Source organism: Rhopalosiphum padi, chromosome 1 (assembly GCF_020882245.1).
Source record: "Rhopalosiphum padi isolate XX-2018 chromosome 1, ASM2088224v1, whole genome shotgun sequence".
Lineage (NCBI taxonomy): Eukaryota > Metazoa > Arthropoda > Insecta > Hemiptera > Aphididae > Rhopalosiphum > Rhopalosiphum padi.
Window position 1 is genome coordinate 82,874,401 of NC_083597.1, and position 23,979 is coordinate 82,898,379.

General features: G+C 27.8%; 1 protein-coding gene across 1 annotated transcript; it reads right to left on the bottom strand.

The window, feature by feature from the left end:
- Window positions 1-1,247: 1,247 nt before the first annotated feature.
- On the bottom strand, window positions 1,248-23,435 carry LOC132932226 (progestin and adipoQ receptor family member 3-like). The gene is made up of 7 exons (XM_060998499.1): window positions 22,797-23,435; window positions 6,967-7,130; window positions 5,743-5,899; window positions 3,929-4,081; window positions 3,615-3,803; window positions 1,941-2,031; window positions 1,248-1,590 (listed from the first exon to the last, which is right to left on the bottom strand). The coding sequence occupies exons 1-7, from the start codon at window positions 22,908-22,910 to the stop codon at window positions 1,451-1,453; spliced, it is 1,008 nt and encodes a 335-aa protein (XP_060854482.1). The 5' UTR covers window positions 22,911-23,435; the 3' UTR covers window positions 1,248-1,450.
- Window positions 23,436-23,979: the final 544 nt, after the last annotated feature.

The following is a 23,979-nucleotide window of genomic DNA, read 5'->3' on the forward strand; positions in this document are numbered from 1 at the left end:
TATTATACATTCATATTTATTTGCATAATAACTAAAAATAAAATCCTATCAATCTATCAATATGTGCTACCGATTGCTCTTGATATTTTATTATGCTTTGTTGAAGACATTTTTAATGAATGTATTAATACATTGTTGTACACTCTAAATAGACGATAAAGAAATGTGTAAGAAACCAAGAGCGTTTTCCTTGTGCTCTATAAACATATTTAACATCATTCAGTTATAATGGCGGTGACCAATTAAAACATTAATTTGTTGAAAAATAGTTCAACGATAGAAATAAAGTATAAACAATTAAAACACAACGTGTCAACATACTGTAGTGTTTTCTACATTAATATATAATATATAGGTCAACCGTCAACACGATATCCTAAAATTAATATGCACATTGCAAAATTATGTCTTACGACTTACTTACCGTAACTATGCCATTGGTCTTATAATTTATTATTCTATAATTATACATAAAGAAACAAGTAACGATTTTACTACAATTAAAAAACAGTAAATTAAATATCAATTACGCGTATTGTTATTGTAAAAATGTAATAAAAAATAACGTTAAACGTTTCTATTTAAAATAAAATATCCGCACTATATAGATACTGTAAATTATAATAATATATTCATAAAGCTTAAAATACATTTTGCCGATAAATTGAGTTGCAAATGAGTACAAAGCACTAGTGTTGTCACTATTGTCAACATCGCTAAGTGGTTCTAAAGATTATTCAAAAGTTTTCATTATTTATCAAATTGCAATTCATTAAAAGATAATGTGTTTTTATAACTATTATGCGAATTGTTATTCGATATTCTTTATAGACTTTAAATGCACGTACAATAGAAGCTGGTACCGCTGTGCTACATCCTACGTGTTAAGCGTGACTAACAAAAAAGAAAAAAACCAAAAGGTGAAATCAAAATTTAAGTCTGCGTTTCTTTTCTACGTATCTGCACATAATGTAAATTTACATAATAATGGTATACAATACTTGTCATACACATTTATGTATGTTTATATATATATATATATATATATATGCCATATTATACATTTTTTGGACAAACCTATTGTTAAGGTCCTGATTTTAGGGATATCCACCAGGGACTATATAATATTACATAGTATTTATGTAACATAATAATGGTTAGGATGTATCATTTTAAATAAGAGACTTAGGATAGTATATGACGTATTGTGTCGCGTATGCGTTAAATTGCGAAATAAAATATTGCCGTTGTGTATTCAATCGATTCCATTTTATTACTTAAATAATTTTTTATGTACATACAAGAATTTGAATTTCATATTATAGTATAAGAAATATTTTACAAAAAAATCGTCGGTGAATCGTAAAATAACAAACAGACTATATAATATACTTAAAATTAAAAATAATTTAATTATAAAATAACAGTATGCACTTTGAGCAAATCAATATTACAGTCGTAAATCGTTGACACATCCGTGGTTCATTCTGTACTCGATATACAAAATTCCAGTATTATGCCAGTAATATAACGCTATCACGACCAGGAAATGCCACCACTGATGTGATGATCCTATGTAATCTAATTTACCTGAAAAAAACAAAAAAAATCATACAAATCAATTATTTTATTGATAACAATTCAAAATCAAACGAACATAGTTTAAGTATTTGAACTGTATAAAAAATGTGCCTTTATATTACACCTGATTATCGTACTATATAATGTATAATGATATGTGGATATGTATAGGTGTTGTTATTTTTATCAATAGTCGTGTGTGTATGATTGTTAATATAATTGTATTTCTGACAAATAATTTTAGTTATTTTTTCAAGTGGACAAATAGGTACTAACAAGAAATAATATACTTAGTTCATTCGCTGCAGTTTTAATTGCCTATACTAATATTGTAAATAAATAGATACTAAAATATTTACCTTTGAAAAATCGCTCTGGCATTCTAGTAACGTAAATTAGAAACGCTAATCCGGAAATTAGGTACATATTTAAAATTCTTGATAACAATGTCTGAAAAATTAAATAAACAAGATTAATTATTTTTTTTTAACAAAGCTAAACTATTATTTGTAAGTTTGTTATAAGTTATAACATTACGAATGTTGTGTGCGCATCATAATAACTTAATAGATATAAATAACTTATAAATAGTTAATGATAAATATGACATTTGAATTTTTCCACATTATAATATAATATGGAATTATTTGGAAAGTCCATATAGATACAAGTATTAACTAAATAACTAATTATTAATAACTCCATTTTAAATTAAATAATTATATTTCTAGGTAATTTATAAATTCTTTTCAGAATTTAAAAATAAAATTTATTTTATCAAATATTTTCCCAAACTTTAATTTAATTGTTTAAAATGTACATTTATATTTTTTAATAGTGAATATTATAGCTACTCATTTAAAATATATTTAAAAACACATTAGAAATAAATGATTAGGTATCTATGTAGAGACTAGAAACAATAATAATTCACAGGAAAACCTGAATATTTAATTGCGTTGTCTATATAGGTTTTGAAAACTAGCACCAATTTCACTAGTTATTTAGCTATAGTCCTTTCGGTTTTAATATATAATATTATAAAATATACCTAGTATAATACATCGATATGTTTATAATCGAGATCTTTATTATATAAAAATATATTTATAATAATAATATAATATATTGTAATATTTTGTTTATTTAAATTCAAAAGTAATATGGTTATTAATACATTTTTTGTAAGTTAAAATGTTTAATACAATTATTTATATATGAATTTTTATAGATTAAGTTTTAAATCATGATAATAAAGACATGTAATTTTTTTTTAAATTAAAGGCACCTAGGTGGTTAAGAATTTTTTTGCTAATAGTTAATACATAATAGGTAGGTATATTTAATAATTAATATTCCCTAAACCGGGCTTAACTGTAATGATAATGTGGAATAGAATTTTTAACTTGATGTAATATGTGTTTTGATATTTCTAAGTATTAGAATTCAAATTTATTCAAATTTTCAATATGGGTGTTAGAACGTGTTCTACATTTTTCTATATACATTAATGCATTATTAATAAGAGTTTCAATATTTTTTTTTCATGAATTATTTATATCGTTAACTATATTGCTGTATGGACAATTGTGTTTGACATAATATGCTTTAACAATAATTAATAAAAACTAATACAATTCATTAAGAACTTATTTAGGTATGACACAATTGTATGTTCGTTTCATTCGTAGCAATACCGTAATACTACTTATTAATATACCTTCCTTTTTTTTTCTTTTTAAATCACTACATAGGAGCCGAACTGTTTTAACACTGCTTAGCCCCTTATTAATATACCTATACCTACATAATATAACCTAAACGTTTTTAAAATAAATAAGCAATATTAATGTACTTTTAGTTATAATATTATTTTGAACAAAAATGTAATAAAATATTTGTATAAATATATAGTCAGTATTAAAAAAAATAACCTTGGACATCTGTTTTTATTAGTATTCTTAGTGTAATTATTTAATTTTGAATTATTATTATTATTATTATTATTGACAGTATATTATAGTAATACTTACGGCCACTATTGGATTTTCCCATCCACCCATGATGACAACCCAGTGACACGTCGGTATCACTCCGTATGCTGCCCAGCACACAAATGAGATCATTTTCAAATTATCACTTGCTTTCAACTTTGGTATTTGTAATGCCATGACAGATACAAATATAAAGAACACTGTAGACAAGTAAAACATTCGATGTACCTGAAAAATACATGATATATCACATTAAGTATTAATAAATTTATTTAAAGAATTCACCAAAATATATTTATATTATATAAATTTAAATGCATAGTACGAATATTGAAATAAAAATATTCACTTACGGGATGACACCAAAAAGCGTAATAAATTCCTGATAAGTAGATACCCAACAAGCTTAATGCAATGCCGAACAAGTCAAAAGATAAAAAACAGTTGAAATGTTTCTCGGATTTGCATGAAAACGTATGGTACATAGTTGATGATGCCATGCTAATCTAAAAATACGATAAAAAATTACATGAGTAAATGATATTTAAGTAAAACACGTGTGGTACAAACGATGATAATAAAATAATACTATTAAAACTATGATCTTTAAAATCGGAGATAATTAAATTAAATTATACGTATACTGAGTACGTACGACTTTAAAAGAGATTTAAAAATATTAAAATAGTAAATTAAAAGTTGAGAATTATAAGGATTATATACTATTATAGTGTATTATACTATTATAATATAATACAGCTATTATAGTCTGTCCATTAAAATGAAGTGCATGTGCAAGGCATTCCAAGTGTATCATCTATATTCTATATATAAAATACTAAAATACATTATATAATAAGTAATAACCATGGAGGATTTCACCTTATAATACAATGTAGTAAAGATTGTAAGATCAACAAAACATATGGAAATGTATTAATTTAGTTTTTAAATCTTTGTGGAAAATAGAGAATTATAATTATACAAAAATATTTACATGTAAATATTTAGTATAAAAGTCAGTTAATTTTGATAAAATTGATTATAGACTTGTCAAAGTTAGTTAGTTGTAATCTATAAGAATACTGCTAGTATTTGCATACTTAAGTTTAAGCCCTATTGTTATAGACTATAGCGTATAGTACCTATACAGAGAAATAACTAAGTTAAGATTTAAAATGTTTGCGATTTACATCATGTTATAAATATTTAAAAATTGAAAAATTTGAAGGAATTCAATAATCATACCATATCTAACTCATAGATACCAATTATACTAATAAATAAATATAAGTTTATTAGATATTTAGTTGAGAACAGAGTTGGGTAGTTTAGATAACTATTCAAATATATGTATATATTTTGAATACATTTTTTACAATTATCAGAATACAAATTACTCAAAACTATTTTTGTATAATATATTAAATTTTATAAAATATCTGAAAATTATTTAAGGAATTGTTGATAAATACTTGTAATTTCATTATCTCGAATACCGTCCAATACTTCCTTTAATATCCAAACTCATTTTTGTTTCCTCGACAATCTAATAAAATAAGTAGATTGCCTAAGAAACAAAAAGTATTCGAGATAGTAAAACGTTTATTACAAATTACACTTGAATAATAATTAAATATGATATTATAATAAACCGATATACTAATAACAATTATTAATTTAATAAAAATCAAATTTGATATATTTCGAAAGCATCTTCTCTTGATTTAATATGAAAACCACCTCAGGTTGATCACAGGGTAAAAACCAATTATTTCATCTACACCTTGAGACCTTATGGATCATTTACTCGATACACAGATACGCTCGCTCAGACAGTTTAAATCGAAAACATACCTTTATTTTTTATAATTGATAATCAATAATTGGTAGTGAGATTACCTGTAATAGTTATCGGTAGGTAGTTTGAAATAATCAATATGTTGTTATGGCCTTATGGCCTTATGGGTATTATGAGAAGTAATTATTAGAGATAACCAATAAGTACGAAATAATTTTTTATTCGAAAAATGATGTTGAATTTTATTAAAATAACAATTTAAAGAATTCATTCAATAAAATTGAATAATATATTTAAATAATATTTAATAATGATTATTGAAATAGCATTTTATTTAAAATAATATTCTACTCTGGTTGTAAATACCTGAAAACATCCAAGTAGTAGACCCACAACAAGCTTATCAAACGGCGAAGCGTGAATATTTAACAATAACAAGTCATAAATTGTTAAACCGAAAAACAGCATCCAGCCAAAAACATGTGACCAAATATTTATGGTTTCGTTGGTCATCCAAAAAGCGCTAAAACAAAAAAGTAACAAACTACCAATTAGTCATCATTTTTTTTTAAATTATCAATGTAAATAGTAAAATATAAATTAAATCGATATTACATTTTCAAATCTATCCTTGTGCGTACGTTATGCATTATTATAACTTTTATAACAATATGTTTTATTTTAGTATGGATGACTATGTTTTTTCTGTAACAGTTAAACAGCTAATCGGATTTTTTTTTCGCATTTTTATGATTACTACCAAATTAATAACCGTATAATTCTGAATTCGTAGCTTAAGAAGCATCGACATTAAAAATGACACAAGTTTACGAAGGTCATTGACATTTTTTTATTGACAATTTCAATGATCTGCACATTGTCAAAAATTACATTGAAGGTTAGATTTTATTCCAATCAAATATATGTATATATTATATAATAATAATAATAATATACCATACATTAAAATATATTTGTTGAAAAAATTTGGTGAATTGTATTAGTATTTTTCTCTTGATTATTTTAACTAAAATCCTATTGAATGTTCACACATTTGTAAGTCCTTAAGTCCAAGGATGGAAAAATGTTTTTTTAAATTATTTTATTGCACTGTAATAAGCTTCTATTTTAAATAAACTGACTAATAAGTAATAACATGACTTTTAAAATACATAATTTATATTTTATACTATGAAATAATAAATATAAATATGGTTCATTTTTGGGATGAATTTTGTATAAAAATGTCGATAAACTTATCGTTTGAATCAAATTTGAACAATAACTTTTTAATACAATTATGTTAAATACAATAATTTAGGATAACCATTTGTAAACCTTAATTTTTAACTATTAATTCTATTATTCATAAATTTAAGTACGTTTTTATATTAAATTACAAGGTAATTCAATTAAATGACGCTATAAAAAAATCTTTAAATTAACTATACATTTTTATTTCAATATTATTGTACACAATATAATCTGTTTATGTAATTACACATATCATTTATATTATCTAGAAGTAAACATGTTTTGCTGTCATTTGCTGATATAAAAAAATACATAAGGAATATTTTATTATCATACCTTTCTATGCACATTTTTGTCGACAGACTAGCTCTATAGCCGGATGTAATGTATGGATTGGATTGTAAATGTGGTTCAACTTCATGGAATTGCAGTAGCGATAATTCTTTTGCACTTCTTGACAACAACGAATCTTTTGATTTCTTTAGGAATTCTTTATGGTCCTAAAAAAAAAATACATATAGTTATTAAAGGTTTTTTATAAGTAATATAATATATTTTCATATTAACTCATGTAATCATTTAAATGTGGATAGTTACAAAAAATCTTAAACACATATGTGCACATTATTAACAATTTACAATATAGTTATAGGTAATAACAGAATAAACAAAGATTTATTTTTTATTTTCGTACAGCGATATAATGTAATTTTATATATGTGTTTTTATTAATTTTTATCATAAATAATAAGTTGTTAATATTATAATATTATGTAAGTATAATAAGTCTATATGTATATTGTATACAACGTATAAGTATAACAGACTGTTATTAACAGTACTAAATATTCATGTGAATAATCGATGAAACTAATATGTTAGTATGTAATTTTTATTATGTTAATAAGTTATTTAAAATTTGAACGTATCATTAATTAGATTTTAATATGTTTAAAACGCGTACACTGAATATTTCTTTAATTTCAATAATATTCAATACAATATAGTTGTTTTAATTTATAATTCGATATAATAATATGATATACCTATTCAAATTGTACGCAAATAATTTTTTATTGGTACCTCTTTAGACATTTCATAACTATTAAATCGAATATTTTATGTTGCCTTACAAAATATATAATAATAATAATATTATTATTATAATAAAATTGTAATTTACAATCAACGTAAAATTTTTTTTTCCTTTATAATTGGAATTAATTTGGTCCATTATTATATCTGGTAAATAAATAAATAAATAAGTAGACACTTACTGTAAAAAAAAAAATATATTATTTTTTTTATATATTTTTTTAAAACTTAGTGTTTTTTAATGAATTGTACTTGCCTATGTAAAAAAATAAGCGTAAAAAATATATTTTAGAGATACCATATTATATAATATCATTATTATTCTCATATTATTATAATTAAGCCATATAAACTTTATAATAATATGACGTTATCTAAATAATATTACATTGGTGAACTTCTTTTGAATTGAAATGTGATTAAAAAAAAAAAATAAATAACAATAATATTAATGTTTATTGTTTATACTATTATCATACTGTTCAGATGAGCGATCGATAAATAATTACGATAGCTACGACACAATAACACTGTAACGTACACGATGTTTGATCGTATGAGGAAGAATTTTTTTTCTATGACTTAAAAATCCAATTATAAATTAGTATACAAATACACAAGACTATAAGAAACAGGCAAAAGCTATAGATATATTAGGTTTATATTATGTATAGGTGCAATGTCATAATATTATCTACGTAAAAAATATCCAATTCGAGTTTAAGAAAACGCGATAATTGCTGTAATTATTTTATCGGAAAATTATATATAATTGAAAGTGAGTTTTGTTTTTAGCTTAGATATTATGTGTATTAATAATGTATAAGCAAAACAATAAAAGTTGATACAACTTTTAATTATATGTTAAAAATATTAAATACTTTATATGATTTCTTAACAATATTATTGGTCACAATTTAAAATTATAATATATTTTATTATTTAATACGTTTAGGTATATTTAAACTAAAGTTTATTTCATATTATTGATATGAGATGTCTGAAAACAATATAGTGTCTCTTTGCAGTTGGCTACATGGAATTATGATTCTATTTTTTGGAATTTCCAAGTAGGTATAATATTAAGGACCGCATTATTTTAAAATGTTGAGATTTATGCACATATACAGTGAATGTATCATCGCGGACATGTCGAAGAGGCGCGCTGCTCATCACCAAATTAGCAGACAAGGAAATAATTATCTCGTGTGAATTTTTAGCACTTTGGCGTTACGTTTTAAAAAAAATGCATGCTTAATAACACTTGAACTTGACAAAAGTGATAATCTCACAATCGTCATAGTCAAAGACAATGTGTCAGCAGCAGTGTTTGTGTTTCGCATTATTCGTACGCTGCTTATTTGTATGGCGCGAGCACGTCGAAATGGCACAAGGTGTTTAAAATTCTCCGGTCATTTCCGTGTGTATAATATATAATAATATGTACTCCTAATGTTGTTATTGTTATAATATATCGTATTGTAACTACGTCGTCCGCCATAAGGTCGCACGCATAGTATCACGCAAACTCGTTAATTGAATTTTTCGCGAATATGTTCAACTATAATATGATAATGCATGTACACTTCGTATTTATACGTCTACTAAGCTGCGCCTATACCTTAAAATAGATACCTACAATTATTAGACGTTTGCATTTGCACATTTTTAGCCGGGTCCGGTTCATGAATTTTTATTTTTTGACATCCTGGAACAGGTCAAGCTTGGAAACAATTTGTAGTGAGTAAACCCATCCTGAATAGCTCTGTTTTTATTTAAATATTTTTACCTGTCCTGGGCAAAAGTTTAATTGAGTAAACCCTTAACGGTTAAGTTCATAAATAAATTTACCGATGTAAACATTTTTAACCAAAACCTATCCCGGTCTGAAAACGTGATTTAATATGTATATATCATTAAAAAAAAGCTAAGTCCTCTAATAAAATTTCCAATTTTTCTTAGAAATGTGACCCAAATTTGAATAAAAGGTTCTGCAATTCAGCTTATAGTCCGGCTTGAATTTAGGAAAATTTTGGATCCACCTGGCTCGCAGCTTTTGTACACAAAACGACAAAACCAACCCATAGAAGTCTTTAGACACCTGGTAATATTCTATTATGAATATTTATACCGCCTGAGACCAGAGACCAGACGATAATATTATGCGTGTCATTATACTAGCGGAAACATTTTTCAAAATTGGCGGATGGACGGTCACATCGTTCTTCAACGGTTTAGGTTTTACTTTTAAATCGATTTTATTGGTATGAAAAATTGTATACATTATATTATATGTATTCACAAACGTATATATAATTTATTATTTTAAGTATGAATGTTATGACTGCAGTTACAACCGCTTATTAGATACACTAGCTGTTTGAATATCGAGTAAAATATCATATTATATCGTTTAAGAGGAAACAAGAGTACCTAAACATTTTTAATAGAAAATAACTACAATACACAACTGTTCAGAGAGACGTATTATAAGTTATAACTTATAGTGTATTATTATAAGTTGCGCAGTACGTGAGAAATACGCGAGTAACTAACATAGTAATTACTAATTATTAGTTATTACGCAGGTATAGCCGTATAGGTATATATTATAATGGATAAATGGAACTCTAAACTAGTAAATATTGTGAAAAAAATTGCATCGCAAGTATAATAACATTCAACAGATAAACATTTAGTATTATTTAAAAAAAATCTATTGAATTTTGAAAAAAAAATAAAACCAGAAACTACTCTAAAAGTCTAAAATAATATTAATATATTACCTATTCTCTACAGCGTTAATAAATGATGAAGTGTCTTTTAACGATCTTTCGAATAATTTACTTCTATTACATTATACTTATTTTATTATACATTGGTTTACATTTAAATGTAAAATAAATTATAAATTAAATATAATAATATATAAATCGCGTCTTGATTAATATGCGATTTAAACAAAAACAATCAAGTTCCCTATATATGTTACCTAACATACGAATTTATATTTATTCACTATAGCACCACTGTATACACAATGCACAAGAGTATCCCACCGAATCACCTGTAAAGTATATATATCTGTATAATAATAACTTATTGTAGGTATTCAAGTACAGGTATAATTTTGCAAATTCGTTACTTCTGTCGATGTAATGTATATATATATATATATACATCTGGCTTCGCGTAGTGTTTAGTTTGTTCAACAGTCCGTAATAAAAATAACTCAAAGTCGTATAATGATAAAATAATAATTATCACGCCGTACAGTTGTCTATCCGTCTTCGGCTCGGTGTAGTGCGTCGTAACCTAACCCAAGGCGGACAGCCGGGAAAAGACGTCATAACATCATATATGATATCGTTATAACAAAAATACACGATGCGTCGTTGTCGATAGAATCCTCGACTGGAACGAATACCTAATAGTGTCTGCGATTTTGTTTTATCGCCATCTCTCATAAGTATTAAATTTCTTATATCCACTGCAATATCTATTGCGACATCATCTCTAAATAACATCTTTCTGTTAGCGTTCACATGCAATGTTATTATTGACGTGCGTTTGTTATGTCTGTGCGGCGATGTGCACTATAAAATATATCATAATATACGCATACAAGTGATGTTTACAATGTTTAGATAAGCAGACGGAAAGCGTTTTCAAAACTACGAAAAAAAAATTCTATCTTCTTCGTTTGTTTCTTTTGTACATATACGAAACGTGCAGTATACGCGGAAAACCATAAATTTGGATAGTTTTAGATTTATATTATATACACTGCAGCGGTCAGCGATTGACCTTCCAATCCTACGAAACAGTCGTACTACCAAATTAATTTTCTTTTTTTTTTTTAAATGTACAAAGAAATGTACAATAAGACTATTTGCTACAAAATTATTTACATAAAAAGCGGAAGGAAATAGCTACCCAGTGATAGCACTACCTTTTGTGTGGTTATTTTAATTTTTTTATCTTTATTTATTTATTAAGAATATCTCTGAAAAAATAAAAAAATAATTTTTAATCTCGTAAAAAAACACGACTGAACTTAACCTGAACATTGTTATGCTAAAAAATCAGCTGCTGAGTAAAGACTGAATATAACTATATTAGAATGTTAAATGATGGATTAATAAATGGATATTACAGACAAATTACAACTATAAATGTTTTAACATCATTGGCGAAATTTCGTAAAATTGTAGCTGCAATAAAAATTATTGGTTACTAGCTTTATTAGCTGTACACATAGAAAGTATCGTATGTATATAAAACCAATCGCTACATTATACTTGCATAATTATACACAATTTCTACATTTCTTCAAAATAGCACAACCGGTACTTCATTATTTTCTATAGTAAATTGTTCAAAATACATTTATAGATACAAATGTACAATATATGTGTAATATGTATAAAATACAGATTGGGGTATACTTAAATCAATTTAAAATAAAAGATGTTGTACCTAACCTAACCTTCAAATACGACAGTGTAGCAATCTGATATTATTGCATAGTCTGAAAAATTCAGACCGTCCAAGTCCAAGATCTCGCATTCTCGCCTATGGTTAGGCATTATTAATATACAGACAGTTCATGACATTTGAACATGCATGTTTTAATATTTAACCCCCCCCTCCATAAAGCAGTATTGAACTATAATATCACACTTGGGGCAATGGACAAAAATCATTAAATAAACGACTCGACTACAATCAAACCAACAATTATCACCATGTTATCTTTGTGACTTGTGAATATTACTAATATTATAGAATCACAAATTTTTCAACTACGTGTGTTTTTTTTTCGTGGTCATCATTAATTTTTATTTTAAATTTCGATTTGTTAATATTTAGGTGTTTGTTTTGACGAGCGTCACGTACTGCAGAAGACCGGTATTACGCAAAACACTGAGTTTGCATTCGAAATTTTCCAATATGTATTCAATACACGATCGACATTGAAAGCTATATGCAGGATTATTTTTTCAGATGTTGAGTACTGAATAGCTTATGAAATATTTTGGAACAAGGTACCTACTACCTAGTACCCACATACCTACTATATGTGTCTATATGTAAACATACATAATATATACCTTGTTCCAAAATACACGTAGTATTTTAAGTAATAGGCATATTATTCAAATGGCAATATTAAGCAATAAGTACATACAAATTAATAAAAAAAATATTAGTAGAATAATAATTTAAGAGGATGATCTATTATGTATATATGTATGTATGACTATACGTCTATATGATATATTTCTTAATAATTTTAATGATACTATTTACAATTCTCCAAAATTAAATACATCATTCTATTGGGATTGGTATGTTTTTACTGCAAATCGAAAAAATAAACGTAATAAATTATAATTATACGACTAAATTTAGATTGAACGGTTGTTCCATACATTTATAATTTATATCGAATATTTTAGTTTTTTTCATACAATAAAATTAAAAATTTAATGAAATTATTGTTTTTAAAATTGTAATTAATTGATTATTATGAAATATGACACGTAAACTTTTTTTTACCTGTTTACACGGGTATACCTAATAGTTAAAACAAATCATTATTGTAGTTATACGCTATACCTCCAATCTGCATGTATCATCTTTGTCTTGCAAACATACAACAGTACAAATTTGCGTTTAGAAAACCTGATTGTATGTAGTTAGCTTTAATATTAGAATGAATAATTGACCTATTATCAAAGTTAAAAGTAAGAACATTATATGTACTTAAGTTTGCTTTATTCGATCTTTCAAACTTTAAAGCAAGATAATATGAGTGTTGTAAGTATTACAAATTAAAAATACTCATAACTAGCTTAAAAATTAAATTATTGAAAAAAACCAACATTTAAATACAGATTTTGTTCTTAATTTTTACTTTGATAATAGCCAATAGGTCAGTTCACGCAAATATTAAAGCTAACGACACAAAATTGGTTTTACTAAACGCAAATTTTCCATAATATATATTTGTAAGACTGAGACAACATATGCAGGTGTAGCGTCCTCTTAAATTACATTTAATAACATTATTGTTTATATTGAGTTTATAAGTATATATTTTTTAGTTTCATCACAAAATAGTGTACGGCAATAGTTTTTAATTTCAGATATTTTCGTTTTATTGATTATCGGTAAATCGTATTTATTTTTATCAAGTAACGCCCAGCACTCTCAATATATCATACACTAAACATGTTTTCAATATTCTTGTGATTTTAGATATCATGTAAATGAGTTAATATTATAGGAATTAAATGTATAACTGCAAGTGTAGGTAGATATGTCAATTTTTTTTTCACTAGTTTGATCATGTAATATAATGCTTCAGTTCCTATTGCAAGTATAGGTCATAAATCAAAATTCAAAATACTTTTGTATTTAAAACTTATTAATGTTAAATTATTCAAAAACTTATTATTCAAATTTACAATCTCCGGTATATATTAGGTATCGAATTGTGAACCGCGAAATATAATTTATTAAGTGCACTTTTTTCACCAAATAACACCTCAAATATTTAAATATTTCGTACGCATACAACTTATAAAATTGACCTCCAAAACATTTCCTGCTACTATAAATATTCCGGAAAGACTATATCAAGTCGAAAGTATGGTAGATAATACTGGAATATTTAGTAGTTGTTTACATGATATTCATTATAATGCTGCGTGTTATTCTGTAATTATAATTCAACTCGGGTAGGTAGCTCTATATCAAGGAACTTCCTTCGCGATCTTATTCATTAGCAAATTGTAATCTGTTTTATGTCAACAAGTCTCTTCGTTGTAAGTATATACTTTAATAGCATTGTATATTGAATACAAGAAATTATAGATAATAAATAAATATATGCTAAACCTATAAATTATAATATTAAATAAATTCAAATAATGTACCGCGTTGCAGACTTAAAGAATGTATAATTATTAATTACGGATATTGCGCAATTAAAAATTACGCGCTCGAGAATTCAAACAGTGCGGAAATGAGTTAGTGAGCGAAAATCACAACATTTTTGTTTATTTTTATACGAATAAAATTATCAACATTTTAAGTTTTTTAATCATCGTTCTTCATTAGAGACACAGACATCATTAGACGAATTCCTCTCTCCTTTCCTGACCCGATTACACTAATAACATTCCTCATCAGTTATCGCGTATACTTATTGTATTCTATTATAAAGATTGTAAAGATGTCTTATACATTAAACGTAAAAAAAAAAAAATTAAAATGTATTATATTACATAATATACCTAATGTTTTGTCTTTTGTCCGTAAAAAAATATTAAAAACCCGTTTAAATTGTGTCGTGATACTGCAGGTAATCGCCATCCTGTTTAAATACTACGTATTTACGATATTATGCGAAAATGAAACGAGCAAATATTTTTCCACACGGTTTTTAGTGGATACTTACAGTGAAATCATAAGTTTATATAAATTATTATTTCAATTATGTCATGTTATATTACTGTATCATATGAAATTGTAGTGATAAAGATAGTATAAAAGGAACGCCGTGTCGTCTGTGAACGGCGAGTATAAATAATGAATTGAACAAAGTTTGAACTTTATAAGAGGCGTAATTTTAATGGGCAACGAAGTGTACGAAGATAACTGCTATGTCTTTTGCTTTCGTAGTGTAAGCTCAGAAAACAATTTATATATTTATGTCTCTGGTCATAAAAACGAAAAAAATAGTTTACTAAGAAATATTAGAAAATCGATCGAAACTTTGAAGAATACTTTAAAAAAATGCCGCTTTCAAGTGGTCTAAAAAAATATGCACGATAACGTCGGGCGTTCCAGCTATGTAAACTTGATATATCGGAAATATCATCCATACACCAAATCAGGAAAACCAAAAATATCATTTATCCACTGGCGTTACGCTGAATGTTAGCATTAGACATCAAAATTGAACACGGATGTATTTTATACAGGCGCCGATGTACACGAGGACAGCTACTATTATATTATAATAGTATTAATTATTCTTATACACTCACAGTAAATATAATACAATACCTAAGTTGTGGCTCGATCGTAAATGATATATTATCTTTGTGGCGCCAAAGTCTTTAAAATCAATCATGATGTAAATTTATACACCAAATTATAATTTATACACGTGTTAAGTTTCGATTCATCGATCGCCCGTTCTTGCAATGAAAATGATTTATGGAGTTTTGCAAAACAACGTTATTTAGTTTATTAATAATTCGTATATATACCATAATACTTGTTGATTGCGAATATGATGTACATATATTTTGTGTTCCAAATTATTTGTAATTAATTTGAAAAATATACATCATCCCGCAGTCTTTGTACACCGTTCGTATTTTATTACCTCAAAACAGACAAAAAACATTTCGAAAATACCGGACGCCGTCGTCCTGTTTATCTTTTTTTATTATAATAATAACAACAATAGACATATTTTGACGTAGAACAATAGATCGGAGGTTATCGAACAATTCCTTAACGCGTGTATAATGTACCTTATACTATAGAGTGTATAGATATTTTAATCTATTATATGTATACATACTATAACCGCATACATAATATAATATTTATAATATACAGAGTGATTCAACAACATGCTCATCCTCATTTTTTAATTTAATAAAATTCTGATGTATGAAATTTTTAAATAAACTCAAAGACAATCATGTTTTCAAAATTCTTGAGATTATTTCATATTACTTAAGAAGTGCGGTTATATAGTGATATAAATTTTAGTTTTATGATAATTTCTCTTTTTACTTGTTAATTATTAAGCAGAACAGAAGGATCTAAAAAATTTAAAAAAGTGAGCATATTTAAAAATTTCAAAAAACATATTTTAAATAACTACATTAATAAAGAAATAATAATGCTTGCTTGGTAAATAACCTGTATATAGATATGCGTGGTGTACAGACAAACGCTCGTTGTGTTCTCGAAGCGTATCTATGTAAACTACAAAAAATCAATAATTTATTAAACAAATAACAAACGGAATAAATGTATTGAAAGTAAAATTATTAATATACGAGCTACTACTTGGATACATTTCAAACGCAGTACTAGTATAGTTATATCAAAAAATCACAATAAATGAAATTATAAACAGCATGTATATGTTATATGAAAATAACAATGTTCTATGTAGTTACCTAATCACTTTACAATTTTTTTATAGACTCCATTACACCACAGTGATTTAAATGTTGAAGAAATACAACATCAACCATTGAATTTTTTGGGGTTTCATTGTCCTCGCCTAAAAAGAAACTCAAATTACACATCCGATTCTTGACTCTACACATAAGCTGTTTGCTTTTGTGATCGAACCGTATATTTTTTATTTCTTCATCAGAAGTTTAAATAGTACCAATTACATAAAATATAAAATTCTGCATTCAATCAAACTTAGAAAACTTGGAATATTCAAATAGATTAACAAAATTATGTTTATTAATGAAACTATGTATTCAATAATAATATTATATAATATTATTATATAACTGCAATAATCACATAAACATTCAATTTGACCACAAAACGTTTAGATAGTTATTACAACAACTTACAAAAATTATAATTACAAGCAATAATACGCAAAATACATTTTTGTACAATTGCGTATACATTTGTATGGCATTTATGTTATTTGTAATCATTCTTATGATATATAGGTAACTCGTATATTCAATTTTTGATGCCGTGTAGAGGTTATCGTGTGACACGTTCGAAAATCGCCATTTGAACGTATATTTAACGGTAATATTTAAATATAGTATTTGGCTTGAGAGCATATGAAATATTTAACTATAACTGACGTACATTCAACGTAATGATATGCTTTTGCAGGATTGGTGACCAAACCAGTCTACTGCAGAAGTCGTCTGCAGCTGTCTCCATCTACACATACTCTATCCACAGCCGAACTTTATTTAAAATGTGTACGGATACCTGTCAAAAAAACATATAACTACAACATATGAATATAACGCAAAAGCGTCACAAACAATGCGGTCCTCTGTGTAATATAATCGCGGTCGAATCCTGCGTAAATGTGAATCACTTTTCGTTTAGAAAGCATATATAACTATTAAGTGCGTTCACCAGACAAAATCTAATTTAATGTCAACTATACGTGATTTTCAACGCTGCCAGAACATAATACCTACTCTCAATATTCATAGTCAATGCAATTTACAATTTAGGTATATAGACTATATATAGTTGTACTTTTAATTTACAATACTATTGTTATATTTATGTACCGTACAAGAGACAATCTGTTGTTGGATATACATTATGTTATATCGATGTATACGCAACGACTCATATGCAGTACATAATATTAATATATTATTGTATATATAGTTACGAACTGTTGTATTATTTCCAACGACTGTTGAAATGGTATACGGTATACTATAATATATACCTTTATATAAATATGTGTACAAAATATAGGTGTCTCTTCTACCGACTCTACTTATACCACATTTATATACATACGAATTGTAAATGTCGCGCCATGTGCACGGATCTACTGAAAAAAATTTTCTAGTAATTTTTACGGTACATTATATTATGTTTATGTTGTATCTAAAACAAGTAAAATACACTAAAACATTTCACCAATATTGGTTCCACTGATTTATCTAGTCTCCTAGCATTTAAAATATATGTAATTTTTCAAAAGATGACTCTCCAAACCGTCTTCAATATTTTCCAATAACTACAACACAACATGACCGGTGTACTATAATAATTATATGTGCTATTGAACTAAAATAATATCAATAAACCGTGTACGAAAATTTAATACGAATTGGCGTACTTATAACCTAGTACATGGTCTGGACTATCCATAATTAATTATATAGTTCACCTATAAGACTATTTTTAGAAAAATAAGATGAGGTACGACGATTTATATAAAAAAAAAAATATTTTTTACACCCTTGCATTTTCTGCGAAGAATCTAAATTCAAGCACTAGCTGTGAGTACATCAAAATTTCGAATAGACTTGAAAATACTATACGTTGTGGTATTACGAAAAAAATGAATATCTATTCGATTTCAAATAATATAATAGATTTTAAATTAAATAAATATATTTTTTTCTCGAAAACATCGATATCATGTTCTACTGTTGGCAATAATTTTTTTTTTTAAATATTTCATAATAGGGGAATTTCAAGGACCTCAAGGTCAAGGCCTCTAAATTATCAAAATGGTATACATGGACTTCACGATCCTTCAGCTGTGGTTTGTATGCGAAATATATTATATCATGTTGTATACTTCACATATCGATTAGGTAGTTAGGTATCAGCTGTCAAAAATCGCTCGTACTTTTAACCTAGACCTATTATATTATCATAATGCAGCAGTAGACATTAAATTAAAATGCGTATGTACTTGTACATGTTTCATGTATATAGCTATATAGAGACCAGTGTCCAGTGGTGTACATACGATACAAATAAATTATTATACTATAGTCGAAAAGTTTATGTATATATTATATAATATACGTATACGTATAATTCTTGAATCATATTATTCTCTTTTGGTTCTACTGGGAAATTGTATAATTTATATTTCTGATCCTCGACGATTTACATAATTTTTTGTTTCTCATTTTTAATAGGTCATTCACTCATCGCTCATTCGACGTGTTACATTTCCCAATGACATAATTAACCATTGGAGCGAACTAGGTTAAGTTAGGGGAAGAGAAAAGAGCATAATAATTCAGGACAAATCTTTGAAATAATAAATATATGTCTAAAATATAACCCTTAGGCCTTAATAGATTTCACAAAGAAAAAAAACATAAATCAAATGATGTAATAATAATTATGGCACGTGTAGTTGTTTAAACTGTTTAAAGACAATTATAATTGTTACATTTGTGAAACAATTTACAACATACCCATCTATTGGACATTTTGAAAGCAATCAGCACCAACACAAAATATAGAAGCAATACACAGGTATTATATATATATAAATATAGGACATATAGGTACATGTATAGAACTCGTACCCCGCCTATATAATATATTATATCGTAATCATAATATAATAAGAGTACGTGTATATTTCGTATCGTACAGAATAATAATAATTATAATAAATGATGAAGTATTTTTATAGCGTGTACCTGTTCTTTATAAACAGGTAAATTAAAAATATGTGATATATTCACATGAGTACAAATTGATGCTTAGTATATATAATTATCGTGGCACGTTAATATATAATCCTACAGGGTTCGTATATAAATATGATAACGGCGTTTGTTTAATCAGTTTTGATTATTTTATACATTTGTAGGTACCTACGTATATAATATGCGACGGACCCGGGACCATATTATAATAGCAGTATATATATACACTATAGTATACTATGTACAATATACGATACCTAATAGTAAACAAATTATATTTGTGTTCGTACACACAAGAACTGCAGGATTACGATATTTGCATTAATTTTATTTCATATACATAAATACGTCGTTAAAATATGCAGTTTACACAATTATAATTTATATATTATTACGTCGAAATAATGCAGTTTATATACATATATGATATATATATTTAGGCATATATATACACTGTTCAGTGGTCATAGAGGACAAAGCGTATTTGGCGCAATTTTGTGAGAAGTTCTTGAATTTTCACCCACTCTCCTCGATACCGTGGAAAATTGGTCAAATTTATTCATGCTGAAATATTGAGCTACCGATTTTTATTTTTATTTAACCTTTCTTCTTAAATTCCGAGTCGAATATAATAATTTACCTCATTTCACCAATAATTAGAACGAAATCGGCCTTCGCGCAGTACATATTATATTAATTCGTATAATATAAATTATGTTATTATTTGTCTATCCCAGTGGACCACTGCAATCGATCATAATATAATTTGTATTATACATAAGTAGGCGTATTTATATGATAATAATAATGCATGCTCTACCGTTGTAGGTATGCTCGTCGTAGTCTGATAAATATGGTTTAATATTCGAGAGTATTATAAGACCCGAGGACGCACATGCCATGTCCAATCAATATTATATATGTGTAATGTATGTTCGACCTCGCAGATGAATATTGAGCCTGCGGGTACGTACGCTCTGTGAATACGATGTGCTGAAGAAATGCTAAAAAAGTGCTTCTATATGATGAATGTCAACGTTTTAAGCCAAAAAAATGTACATATTTAATCCCTTTATTGGTTAGGTAAACCTTTGCTAGTATAATATTTATTTCGTCAAAATAGTTACATTAAACATATTTATGAATTATTTTACAATAAACTTATTTACTATTTTAATGTTATAACGAAAAAAATACAGCATCTAAAAAAATTAAAAGGTTCTATATTTTTAGACCAAAAATTAAACTGTACCTTTAAAGTTTGTTTATGAAATAACCATTGCGATATATGCGATAAAAATATAAAACACAATCATTACTGATGCTTGCTCTAATATAAGAATTGAGTTGTTTATCACTAGATCATCTATATAATTTTGTACACAATATTTGTGCATACCTATTATAATATAAGTAATAACGAGCATGTCGATCGTAAATATATACGTTCCCTATACAATTGTGTGTCATGGAATACCTATTTCAATCAAATATTAAGTTTTACTTTCAACGCACGAATAATACTAACCAAAAGAATAATACAGAAAGTAGAAACAATATGCCTATTGCCTTCTTGCAGCTGCCATAAGGTAATTAATTAATAGTTAACAAATTGTCAATATATATATATATTATATATATACTTATATCGAGCGCTTGCACTCTTATACCTAGCGTTTAAGTTACCTGCAGCCCGATACTTAAATTGAAATCACTCACGCGCTTTAATATTTTTTTTTTATGTGAATATAAGTGTACAAGTATAATATGACTGCAGTCGATGTTTTCTTGAGGTTAGGTTAGTAGGTTTTAACCACGGTTTAATTTAAATTTTAAATCCATGTTCGCCTAATCTATACTTTGTGTATTTACTATTTACATAATATGCTGATGCCGGACTGGTGTCGTGCTAATTCGTGATGGTACAAATTCTGATTATAGTTTTGAATCCGAAAATTTAAATTCTATCTACGCCTCATACAAAGTTTTAAAAATGAAAACAAAGGTTTAAGTTTAAACAAACTGCATCCATCCGGATGCCCCAAATTTGATAAATTGAATTGCAAATGAATTTCCAATTTTTAGAACATTCATAATGAATTCTTCACACGTGTTTACCTTTTACTATTTAATTTAATTAGTTGCTTTTCTGTAATTATATTGAATTGTTAAGATGAGTGGAATTTGTTTTTATTTTTTATATATAAGTACAAACAATTGAAATAGCTTTATCTAAATGTCATATTGCATGCGTCGAAAATAACACAGTCCAGACTCGCCCAACCCGATGGAAACCATTAGATTCGAAAAAAAATAAGAACGTATTCATATAACAACGGCTGTTGCTGGTGATTATGATATATAAATATTATATAATAACGCGACCAGAAATTTTCGTGGAGAGAGGATCCAGAAACTATAACTTCGCCATTGACGTAATAAACTAATAATTATAAAAATATACTTAAAATATATTTTATGCATTATAGTATTATACTATTGTAGTGCAAAAATCAACCAACGCTGTAGAGTCCAAAATCAGACAAATATACTCGTATAAGTGCCAACCGTTGCTATAGAAATCATCACATTCAATTAACAACTATCCCTTATCAACAGAAAAATGTAAATCGTAGAACAAAATCAAATTTTTGATTGATTCGATATTTTACGCACACTTCGAGGGCGATGGGTCCAGACCCGGAGTTCACCCCCTTCGGTGCACCCCCCCTGGCACGTGAAAGGTAGTATATTATGTTATAATATACGCCGTGTAAAAGCTACAGTAATAGATATTGCAGCAATATAGTCCCTATTTATACGTATAATACTGACCTTTAAGTGGCTGTTGGTCCTCTGGTGCACTACCGACGGAGACACCATGTACCCGTCCACGGACAAAGACTCCTTGGCGAAAACGCAACAGTCTGCCGAAGCGGCTTCGATCATGTTTCGATCGGCGGGCGACTTCAGAAAATGATAATATTATCGTTTGCGGGGGGGTGCGTATGGGCACGCGTCACGATCTGGCTCAGGGGCTGCGCGGTCGGCGCACTCACCACTGGGAAAATCGTCCGTGAAATTCGCCGAAACCCGACGACAACAATAAAAATTAAATAGCGCACCCGCTCAACAATTTTCCGGTCACTACGCAACTCTGTCCACACACACACACGCGGTGTTCGGCGTACACGATCGACGATTTTACGTGCGACGTTATACGCGCGGCGCAAACACAATATCGATGTTTTCGTATCAATCAATATTGTATCGTTAATTATTATGTTATATCGATCGTCGTCTGCTGCAGTAGGACCACAGCAATACGATGTCGTACGATATAATATCAATTACGGTCTGCGCACACGTGTATTATACTACTATCGTCGTCGTCGTCGTCGTCGTCTTACGCCAATCCGACAATGCGAGTAATGCTGCGCGACTGCTCAGCCACGGACACCTGTTAAGACTGTTGCGGCTGCGTTACATTATCATCGTGCTGAATGTTGCGGTAGTGGCGTATTATTATTATTATTATTAAAGCAGCGACCGAGAAAACCGGTACCGGCGGTACCGATATAGTAAAAAATCACGCCACCGTCGGCCGACCACTACCACCGCCTCAACCACCACTACCACCGCCACCGTTGTCCGCCGCGGCATCGCTCGCCAGCGGACTTGCAACAATAATAATAATAATAATTTAATATTATATACATGTATACATAATACGCACGTATATTTAGTTATGTACGTATATAGCGTGTACCTACTGCAGTAATAACGCGTATAATAATAATTGTAAATACGTCGTCGTCGTCGTCGTCGTCGCCGCCGTCGTTGTCGTCGTCTTGCCCGTCAAAGTGGTGGAACGTTCGTTCACCTTGACGTTGCCGACGTTCGTAGTATTTCGTAACTAGCGCGTGTACGCTCGACGACGACGGCATGTGTGCCGATGACGGCGTTTGTACATAGCGACGGAGCCACGGACGCTTTTGTGTTTTGTATTTCAGCGAGA

Excerpts from the sequence above, each read along its gene's own strand:
- LOC132932226 (XM_060998499.1), bottom strand. The coding sequence starts at position 22,910 with ATGATCGAAGCCGCTTCGGCAGACTGTTGCGTTTTCGCCAAGGAGTCT. Across the intron at positions 2,032-3,614 it reads GGGAAAATCCAATAGTGGCC|ACATTGTTATCAAGAATTTT; the intron begins GTAAGTATTACT and ends TTAATTTTTCAG. Across the intron at positions 1,591-1,940 it reads GCCAGAGCGATTTTTCAAAG|GTAAATTAGATTACATAGGA; the intron begins GTAAATATTTTA and ends TGTTTTTTTCAG.